Genomic DNA, 10,912 nt, shown 5'->3' on the forward strand with positions numbered 1-10,912 from the left:
GCTCCCCCTGCTGGGTCACAGCGTCCCCTGCATCATTTTAAAGCATATTTTACCTCTCTGGGTGCCACATTTTTTGTGCAATTTCATTCATTTATATGAACCTATTCTGTACATTTAAAGATTTACAAACTATTATAATAAAATGGATTGCTGTCAAGTTACATCAATCTAATGTCAATTATTTTTTTATTCTATTAAATTTTGTCAACTAAGTTACACTAAACAGCATGAGTTTAATTATCACATGGGTTTCAAGGGATCACCAATTAATGAAACTTCTGATTTTGGTGGAAACAGTATCTTCAGTATGGTTTAATGAACATTTGAAAAAATACAAATATACTATTCTATACCAGTCATTTTCAACATCAATTCAAACACATATACCCCAACATCTATCGTTATTTATTCCATTGCAGTTTTTTTGTTTGTTTTCCATGCATTCCTAACACTACGTACACTCCTAACCACCACACGCCAAATGGCATTCATTGTAAACATGTCTTGGGTTGTAGTTTTTGATACAAAGCTACACATTAAGGTTGGGATCATTCCTGATTTACTTATATAGAATATTATCACATTATATTTAATCTTCTTCCTGACCTGTAAGAACCCTCACTGACATGTGTTAAAGTACCAACATGTGATCATAAACAAGAGGCATGTAGACGTGGACTGCGTGCGTTTATACCATTTCCTTTGCTGACCTGAATCACACCAAGATGTGCTGCATGGCACTGACTTGACCTAACACCAGCAAGCCTGTCATGTGTCCCTCTGGTCCAAGAAGGAGACTCCTCATAACTTCTCACTGACAAAAGAATGATACATGCAATTAAGAGACAGATAATGTGATGGACACTCACACTCATGTCTTTGTTGTAGAAAGACATGTCAAAAATGTCAATTTTTCTGTTACAGTAGATTTTTTTAAGTTACTGTCCGTAGAGCAGATACATGTGGAAAAGAAATCCTAGTTTCTTTCTTGGTAAGAGTCCGTTCACTATAGCTACAACTTAAGTTAGCATAAAGATTTTTTTAAAAAAATCACCAATTTGCAAAATCCATTTTGTTTGGTTAATTCAAATCTGGTAAACCCATGCTTGATATAATTTCTATGAAAATATTCAACCCCTATCTTTACTTAGGTTAAATGTGTCCATATGCTGTTGTTGTTTTAGTTGTCAATCCCTGATTGACAGACAGATCTGGTTGAAAACATTAGTTACCTGTCCAGATGAGACAGGACTTCACAAAGTTGGCTGAGCAGGGCACGGTGTTTGTGTGGGTTTCCCTCAAGCACTCCACTGAGGCGACTCAAGTATGAGTCCAGGTTTCCTAGAGATGCTGTTTCACCTGTATCTGTTCAGACAAAAAAAACACAACCAAAGTCAAATCCACTGTTGTGGATGCCTATATAGAAATCACTGAATTTCTATAAAGGAATCCTTAAAACAGAATTCCAGGATGCATTAAGAAGAATAATGTTAGTGCAATTACATGCATCTGATAGCATTACACTGACATTATATCACACAGGAATATCCGACAAATGAATACTGACCTGGAAGGGGGACTGCTGAGAGACTGTTGACCAGTGTGTGTTTAATGGCCAGCAGGTGTTGTTGGAGAGCCTGGGTCCGCTTCTCATCCTGCCCCAGTTCAGCCTCTAGGCGCTCTTTAGCATTGTACATGTCCTTAATGTGCCGCTGCAGTACTGCATTCTGTTCTTCAAACTCAATGTTGGCCTTACGAAGCCGTCGCAGCTCAGCCTCTCGAGCTGACAACACAAGAGGTGAAACAAAGAATGTCTTACTATGCCTATAGTGACAAATATAACTCTAACAAAAAGGTGGAATGAACAATTTAAATCAATTCTACAGGTATGTTTTCAGTCCTGGCTTTTTAAATAAGAAATAAAATAGCCATATATTTTCAAGCCAAACAGCAGCAGTACAGTATTTCCAGTAACCAAGTGTATGTACAGTTCACCTGGATAACCCGAAAAATGGAGAAGAAGGTACCGACAGTGGCAGAGTATCTGAGTTGTAGACTACCGTACGTCAGTCAGACATTTCTGCAGTCCACAAAGAATGCTATGTGGACGCACACCTCTCACATTAGTATTGTAACCACAGGTTGAAGTTGCTAGTTCTCCTGTTACCTTTGTTCTGATCAAGGAACTCCTCTGTAAAAATAGGGATGTCAAATCTGCTTGAGAGGTCAGGAGCCTAAAACACAATCAGCAAATACAGGACTTAGCACTGAAACGTGTTGGAAATTACACAAAAACAGGGAAAATAAAACAAATGCCAGATACCTTTGTAAAAGATGACCCTGAACTACTACTGCTGATGACTGAGGAATCTTCTGAAAGAGAAGAAAAGCGCACACACATTATGCTGTACACAGCTCACATGGCAAAGATTTATGCTAAGAGGAATGCTGTATGATGCTCTTCTGAGATGATGTTACTTTAGGTGCAAGCATGAATTCAAAAAACTGAGCAGTAATCCGCCTAATAAATGTAACATAAGCAGAGGGCAGCCGTCACCTTTCTTGATCCTCTTGTCTTGTATCTTAGTGCTGGTGATCTGATAGGCCTCAGTTTGCTGATATTCCTTCAGTTCCTGGGCGTACTGCATCTTCTCCCGTTCCGCCTCATCCAGGTAGCGCTGTGTGCATGTGAACAAAAGGCCAATCAGCATATATCACACAATGAAAGCATCATTACATACCCAGTTTTTGCAGTGTTGTGCTGTACAGAATATTCTGTGCATGCATGGAAAGCTACCTGTTTGTCATTCTGGGCTAATCGTGTCCACTCTGCTCCAAGTCTCTTGGTGATTTCTGGGAATGGTAAGTCAGGGTATCGGGCCCGCATGTGTTCTCTTCGTTCATTCAGGAAGCGGACGTATCCAGTTACTGGTGCCTTGGGGCCATTTGGTAGCACCTTCTTCCTTTTCTTCCCTTTCGGCCAGCCTCTCTTCTTTGGCTACAAAGAAAAAACAGAAAATACTCACAGAGAGGCAGAGGCTGCACGCTTATCTGTGCCGCTCATTATTCAAAAGACAGCTACAAATTAATTAATTGTTAATTGAATTAGTTGTTTTAATGATCAATTAAGAGCTACTACTGTGTTTGTTCCATTCATTTTTGGTCTATACAATAAGAAAGAGGCAATCTAAAAGAACACCTTGTTTGCCTGTTTGTCTTCACCTTGGATATAGAAAGCGATATATAAACGCCGACCTGGATTAGCTTTGCAATTTTTATGGAAAGGTTACAGAACAGCTCATTTAGACACGAAGCAAACATATTCAGATGCAGTCATAATAATGGAAACAAGATGTTTGGAAGGGGCTCCAGACTACCACAAAATATTCACACAATGTATTCACTTCACAATATCAAGACTGTATCTTATGCTGTACTGCAATTGTATTAAATTATCCTCAGGTCAGATTTGCATATTTTTACTGACTTCCCCAGTCTTTGTTATTTCATTTGTATGCCGCTATTTTAACTCTTAATGCCATGTTGCCATAACAGTAAATACTCATTGTTCCTCCAACTAAGGAATGTACGAACCCTGCTGCCCATGGTCGGATGCATCAGTACCCACCTCCTCTTGTGGTTGATCGGCTGTGTGTGACGCTTTAAGCTGCTGCGAAGCATCACTTTGCTCTTGTTTGATTCCTCCCATGATCCCCGTAATTATGAAAACGACTCTTAATCCGTAAAAAAATATTCAGCAGGAGGAAGTCTCTCTGCAGAGGAAACGAGAGCTGTTGAACAAGATTAGAGAGGACAATACATTTTAGCGTATATTTAACAGTAATGTTGCATCTTTTTAAGCAAACCGGACTGCTAACAGATCGATGTGGCTAACTAGTCGTAGTTCACACGCACACACACAACGGACAAAATCCACAGAAAAACGGTAATCCACTCAGCCGACTATTCAGCTGGATCTGAAATATTTATAAAACAAATATTCATGTACTTAATAAAGGTTTATTAGATCGGGACTAAAGCCTTTAAAAATGGTCAACTTTGCAGATAAACGTTTTATTACTCACCCGATAATGATTCCTTGGCAAAACAGGAAGAGAAGTCAGCCTCGTCTCCTGATTGGTCGGCATGGAGGCTCGTGATTGGCTGGTTAAAGAACTCCTCAACACCACAGACCTCAATGCAGCTCTACGGCCCACAAAGCAGTACGAACCGTGCTCTCTAGATTAAGACTGAAAGTCACTGATGAATGGACTGGATTATTTTATTTTCCAGACTTTAGTCCATCCCTGCCTTGTTGTAGATCATAGAATAATCTGCTTTACTGCGTCCAACAACAACACAGATGTGTTACTAATAAAATACTACAGAATAATTAAACAAAACCCCCTGCTTATGTTATAATTATCACTACTTAGTGACGTTTGTGAAGGTTTTTGTTTTTACTGTGATTGTTACAGGGCCCTCGCACAACTTGCGGTCCCCGGGGGCCACCACAGTCCCCTCTCCTCTCATTTCCAGTAACATACACAAAAAAAACTTGTATACACAAAAACAAATGAAATTAATGAAAAATCAATGCATTAGCAACAGATTTATGATTAGTTATAAAATTACAACACAAAGGTTCTTTACTTCACAGTACATCGTCTGGATGCAGATTAGTACATACATTTAAACAAGGGCAGAAGTTTTTTTATGGTCCAGTGAGTATTTAGATTCATTCTAGTATCTGTATGACAAAGTTTAATGAAAGTGTTAAAAACAATGCCACTTTAGTCCAAATAAAAAGGAAATTAATTGGTACACAATGAGCTGCAAATTACTGATTTTTGAGACTTTTAAAAGAAAATGTCAAAATTCCCAAAACAGACAGAAAGATAATATGGTTAATTTACAGCTCCAGTTTCTTCAATAGATCCACAAAAAAATATATGAAACAACAAACACACAGATTTAATAACTGTAACACTTAAGAATGAAAGAATTATATTGAAAATGCCCTTCTGTACCTGATCAATAATCGTTCCTATGTCTTACATACTGGGAAGTTGTATTGTTTTCTCACTGTGCACCCAGAACGACCCACGCTTGCTCACAATGCAAATTTACCATTTAGTTGAAAAATGCACTATTCCTGTGCTATTAAACAGTACATTTTGGTGCAAAGTGTAAACATCAGATAAAGAACTGCTGTTTATTAGTGTAACAAAAACAGCTGATCACTCATTTTTTCTGTTCAATACGGCGTACTGTGAGAATTAATCACAGGAACGAAAGCATTTGCAAGGCTCAACCATTCCGTATTTCCAAATCAGCATTCTGAGAAAATGCTGTAATATTTCTGTGCGATGGACAGAGCATGATCAGGAGGACATGGCATCACAGGGAGTCGAGGTGGTCCCAGATTCAAGCCTGACACCTCATTCATCAGCTGCTTGTTCACTCCCAGATCAAAACCTGCCAATGACAATGAAGCATGTTCACATATAGAGGCAGACTGCAGAGGACGTCAACATCAGATGGTGGAAAACATCATCACTCACCAAGTTTTGTGGCAAAAAGCAGGAGCTCTTGTAATTTGAACTGCAGATTAGACAAAGATATAAACAAAACTAGAAAAAACATCTCTAAGATGAGTCACAGACACAGCAGGTGAGAGAGCAGCAGTACCTGTATTTTCCTGGCTTGGATGAGATCACCCTTCTCGAAATCCGATAAGAGCCGATTGATGTGACACCCCACATAGTTATATGTGCTGTGAGCAGGGACATAAAAAATGAACACAATAGAATGAAATTTGATGAGGCAATACTATATGATCACATACTAACCTGCCAACTGCTCCATGGGCTCCCAGTGCCAGAGCTGCAAGCAGTTGCTGTGGTAGAACAAATAATATTTTATTTTACAATGGCTATATGGTAGGTTAGATCCACAAAAATCAGATGGAGAGGAGGGACAAAGACTGACCTCATCTATGCCGTACAGGATTGACCAGCAAGGCCGGCTGTAACTGATACACTGTCCGAAGTCCATCAGGTCGCTGCCACTGAACTTCACCCCTCTGAAGCTGGGAATGAGCTTCTCAATGCCCTCCACCACATCTCTTGCTGTCACTGAAGACCAGAAAATGACATATCTTACATACGATGATCATGGATAGAGATTTCTCTCAGTTGCTAAATGTTGAGCAATTGCAGGTTGGAAAGGTTATAGCACTAACCGTTAACACCAGTGACAGCAGGAATGTGGTAATAATAAAAGGGCAGAGTTGGAGCAACAGAGGCCACTTCCTGGAGGAACATCCTCAGAGCATCTGCAGCAAGGAATAACATTATGAAAAGCTAAGCGTCAGCAGTACAGATTTAATGCATCAAATATATGTAAAAGTGTTTGTTAAAATGTGCAAGGTAAAAAAAAGTCACATACTTGCAGTGCTGGGTTTGAAAAAAGAAGGAGAAATAACTGCTATCCCATCAGCTCCAATCTGTCCCGCGTGGCGAGCCTGGAAAGAGACATGAGGAGTCAATGGATTCTGCAGTGATGAAAAAGTAGGAGCTCAACATTTTTAACTTTGTGGCGCAAATTACACAAATAAATGATGACAAACTGGCTGGCTGCTAGACTGGATGGGAAATGGGACCTATGTGCTAGACAGTAGACTTCCTGTAAATGTCCTTTAGTCTCTGCCCCTAAACAGTCTGCACAACTTTAAAACCACTTCATTTAAATAAATACAGATAAATACTGTGCATACTCATCAATACTGTTGATTAATCGTCCTGGTTAATATGAAAACAAGCCACACTCGACTAACAAGAAGTAATACATCCTTTTCAGACATCTGATACGTAACATGGCTCACTTTCTCTCCTTAACTGGTGATAATCTGCATGACAATATGCTGTCAGTACAGTTGATGGCCTGAGGCATAAGACTGAAGGTTGTGTTGGGTCTCTCTCCTTTCACAATTTTGTCTGCATAGCCCTCACATTGCTTCTGCTCCTGGATGTGGACGGGGGTCAGACTTGTGTAGGAAGTGATACATCAAGGTTATAATGTCTAAACAAGTAAGATAGGCATTGCAAGATCAAATGAAAAAAACTGCACGTCTGTGAAAGGGGTTGAGTGAAGAATCTTTAACACAAAGATGTATTTTACTTCCTGTTCACATTACAACAGATGATGACTTACCAGTTCTTGGGAATCTTTAAGACTCATGCAACCGACATGAACAATCACCTGATCCATTCTGAAAGGAGACACACAGTCAAGACAGCCTTTCTTCTGAAGCAACATTTTAAAGAACCAACAGTTTGTTATGACTTACTTTCCTTTGGCTTTCTGACACCACTCCTCCACCAGGATCTTCCTCTCTGGAACACTGAGAGACATGCTTTCTCCTGTGGTGCCATTCACTATAAGCAAGTAATGTTTTGTTTTATTTATGCTGCATAATCCACAACACGCTGTTTGTCAGACCTTCTAAGTCACAAAACTTAAGTACACATTAGAGCATGCCAAACAAAAGGAAAACAAGGACATAAACTGACACAAGTAAAAGCATGACCTAGATAGCCAAGCTTAGCCTACTTGGCACCACCAGGTCCACAGTAAAAGAGAGATGAACTTATAAAATAAAATTTGGAGGAAAACCAATCATAGAGAACCACTACTTGGATAGCTGAGTGTGCAATAAGGTTTCATAATTAGCAGTGACGCAGACAGATGAAAATGAAGGATCAGCACAAACACTAACTGCTGAAAGTCTCAGGGAAACTACTACGGAAACGAAAATGTTGACACAAGGAAAAGCCAAAGCTTGATCACTTTGGAGTCATGTCTGACGCACAGGAATCTCTGATTCCATTTATCAGTGTGGAGAAAAGTGCAGGAAGTGTTTGAAACGACACAGTCTAAATCCAAATAGGGCAGAACGGTCAGATAAAACTGTCAAGTGAAGACAGACACATTAACTCTGCATACTGATATCAGCATTGTTTTCCAGGAGAATCATATGACACAAAACTAATAGAGCACACAGTGACATGTTTCATCAGACAAAAAGACTTGTGTCAACTGATTAAACTAGTAAGACCCAGGGCATACCCTGCCTCTTGTATGTAGAAAGCTGGGATAGGCTCCAGCCCCACATGACCCTGTACTACAGGACAAAGCAGGTTCAGACGATGGATGGACTGAATGGTAGCACCATACCTGTTAAACATACGCTAAATGTAATTTTTCTCAAAATATTTGTATTATGCTGCAGCTTCTTTACACTTTCAATCAAAACTGAGGTTTGACATGATAAATGAGCAACATCTCAAGAATGCCTACAAACCAATATGGTTAAAAAAACATGCAATAGCATTACAATGACAAATAAAGTAAGGATACACTTGTAAACTTACCAAATATGCTATTTACACCTTGCTTCTCGGTCAAGTAGTCAATATACGGTCCGATCTCTGATAGGTTGAGTTCACTGTTTGGAAAAACGTGACAAATGTCAGCCTACAAATTTGGCAAAAAGATGACAAACATGCTACAGAACTCCAGATCTACAGGAGTGTGTGACAGCCACAGTCCTCTCATTCATTTCTCACTTTTAACTTCCAACACACACACACACACCTAGGACACATAATAAAGACACACAGAAAGAAAACAGGTTCGTACCCCTCTGGGGTGAATGGAGTAAATGTGGCTGCAACAAGTCCTGTCACGTTCTTTTCAGCCGCAGGAGCCATAATTGACATTACTACCTAATATAAAAAAATACACACAGAAATGTAAAGACGGGGATCACAAGAAAAGCTAAAAGAACAGACCTGTAACACAAAAATAACTAACACAGTTTTGTTATTACAGCCTACGTTACACATTGCAAACTCTTTTATGCAACTTAGCCTATGTAAACAATTTACAACAACAACGACATCGCGATTTTTTTTAGTGAAAAACAAATCATGATGCGCCGTCGAAAATGAGTCCCAGCATCAGCAGCAGCAGTTACCTGTGACAGCGTCTTTCCTTCTCTGCGATGTAGACATCAAGTGTTTGAGAGGTCACGCGTTCTTCTTTTTCTTCTTCTCCGTCTTTTGGCTCTCCGGCACACTGGATGCCAGTCCCACAGTCACAAACAACAAATCCCCGTGACAAGCATGGAAATCTGTTGCTGTGGTCATGTGAAGACGTCTACGTAAGCGTGGACGCACAAAGCTCCATGGGAAATGTAGTCAATGAGTGAAAAAACACGGAGCTGACAGGACTCCGTACAGGATGAAACTAATTTTTTAGCCCCTATATAAAAATGTCATCGCCTTTAAGATATTTCTCACGTTTTGTTTAAAAGATCAGATAATTTTTAACCGTTTTCAAAATTATTATTAAGTTTTATAATAATTATTAACTATTGTTATTAAGGACGCTTAAATGAAATTACCTTGTAAAATATTTCTCGAAACTTTCTGTTAACTGCTGACCACTCACTTCAGTAAAAAGAGATACTGAAGTTCAATCTTGTGACTGTTTTATTGTGTTTATAGGCTTAGTTAAGTAGCTAAGTTAAGTAGACCACTGCTGAAAGGTGAATATTGCCAGGTTTTGAAATATGAATATGGTTCACATTCAAAATTGAAATAGTTACACAATTATTACATTTTTAAGAGGGTAACTTGTAACTGTAAGTCCCAGTGTCCCAACACTGCACCATTACACTTATATATTTATATAGATTAAGTTTTTGTAGGGGGGTACAAACTTGGTTCGATCCTGAAGCTCAGTGCTTTGTGACAGAAAGGTGTCAGCAGGTCAAGAGGAAGGCCAAAGAGGAGATATGTGGATGTAAAAGAGGACATGAAGTTAGTGTGTGTGTGAGAGTAGAGGATGCTGAGGATAGAGTTAGGTGGAAACAGATGGTTCACTGTGGCGACCCCTGACGGGAACAGCTGAATGGAGAAGAAGCGGATTGCATTAAGAACTAAGAAATATAACATTTGTCTGGTTCTGGTATTTTTTTTTTTTTTTTTTTTTTTGGTATGTGCAGCTGGTCACCAGAAGATGGCGACATACACACACACCAACCTAATATTTCCAGTTAAACTGCAATATCCTGCAAACCAAAATCCAAAAACCAGAATGTTCATGTATTTGTCACACAAAAATCCAGACTCTGGGCCTCTCACACCTGACGGGTTAATACTTTGTTGCCTCTCAAGGGGGCGCTGTTCTGTGTGGTGCTGGGATATGATGAAAAAAAACTACAAGGTTTGAATTTCATTTGGATATCTGTTTATTGTTATTCTATGAGTCAAACTCTTCAATGTTTTGATACCAATGTGCAGATTAACAACAGTTTCACATCATTGTCTGTACGGGCTGCACCGTCTCCCTCTGTTTTGACACTTATCCATCCCTGTGTCAGTCACCTGGTCGGCTTTACATCACCGTTTGACTAAAATGAGCAGCTTTGATTTGTAAAAGGCTGAAACACTTTGAAGCCTCATCTCTTTTTTTAACTGTTAAGAAGAGGGTCAACTCAACAGAGAAAACATGGACTAAATACACCTGTTGTGGGTGATTAGACACAGATTACCAAAATAAACCTCAGTCTGACACACTTTGGTATCAGTGGTTGTTGAACCAGCAGACTTCCCAACACCAAGAAATGCGAGGAGTTTCTCAGTGAGTGCAGATGTGAGTCATGTCTTTAGAGTTGCAGAAGGACACCTCCCCCCTGTCATAGTCCAGCTGTCCAGCTTATGTATGGGGATCCTGAATGTTTGTAAAAAAAAAGACACTAATTAAAACTCAAAGTTTGAATGACTAAAGCGCATTGAAATTAAAAACAACTTACCGAACAAACTACATCTATATAGCACGGCAT

General features: G+C 39.4%; 2 protein-coding genes across 3 annotated transcripts; both read right to left on the reverse strand.

Annotated features, from left to right (window-relative positions):
- Positions 1–282: 282 nt before the first annotated feature.
- On the reverse strand, positions 283–4,139 carry hmg20b (high mobility group 20B). Of its 2 annotated transcripts, none has more exons than XM_028403752.1 (9): positions 4,086–4,139; positions 3,629–3,791; positions 2,798–2,998; positions 2,558–2,678; positions 2,324–2,370; positions 2,168–2,234; positions 1,568–1,783; positions 1,233–1,365; positions 283–814 (listed from the first exon to the last, which is right to left on the reverse strand). In XM_028403752.1, exons 2-9 carry the CDS (start codon positions 3,707–3,709, stop codon positions 802–804), a joined length of 879 nt encoding a protein of 292 aa, XP_028259553.1. In that variant the 5' UTR covers positions 3,710–3,791; positions 4,086–4,139; the 3' UTR covers positions 283–801. The 2 variants fall into 2 exon arrangements, with proteins under 2 accessions (XP_028259553.1, XP_028259552.1); XM_028403751.1 differs by having other exon boundaries at positions 2,324–2,373.
- Positions 4,140–4,597: 458 nt separating this feature from the next.
- Positions 4,598–9,200, reverse strand: npl (N-acetylneuraminate pyruvate lyase (dihydrodipicolinate synthase)). Its single transcript, XM_028403267.1, has 12 exons — positions 9,041–9,200; positions 8,704–8,789; positions 8,436–8,509; positions 7,352–7,439; positions 7,216–7,273; positions 6,451–6,526; positions 6,245–6,337; positions 5,992–6,137; positions 5,853–5,899; positions 5,692–5,776; positions 5,565–5,604; positions 4,598–5,478 (listed from the first exon to the last, which is right to left on the reverse strand). The coding sequence occupies exons 2-12, from the start codon at positions 8,781–8,783 to the stop codon at positions 5,333–5,335; spliced, it is 933 nt and encodes a 310-aa protein (XP_028259068.1). The 5' UTR covers positions 8,784–8,789; positions 9,041–9,200; the 3' UTR covers positions 4,598–5,332.
- Between the last annotated feature and the right edge of the window lie 1,712 nt (positions 9,201–10,912).

This window comes from Parambassis ranga, chromosome 4 (genome assembly GCF_900634625.1).
Source record: "Parambassis ranga chromosome 4, fParRan2.1, whole genome shotgun sequence".
NCBI classification, from domain to species: Eukaryota; Metazoa; Chordata; class Actinopteri; family Ambassidae; genus Parambassis; species Parambassis ranga.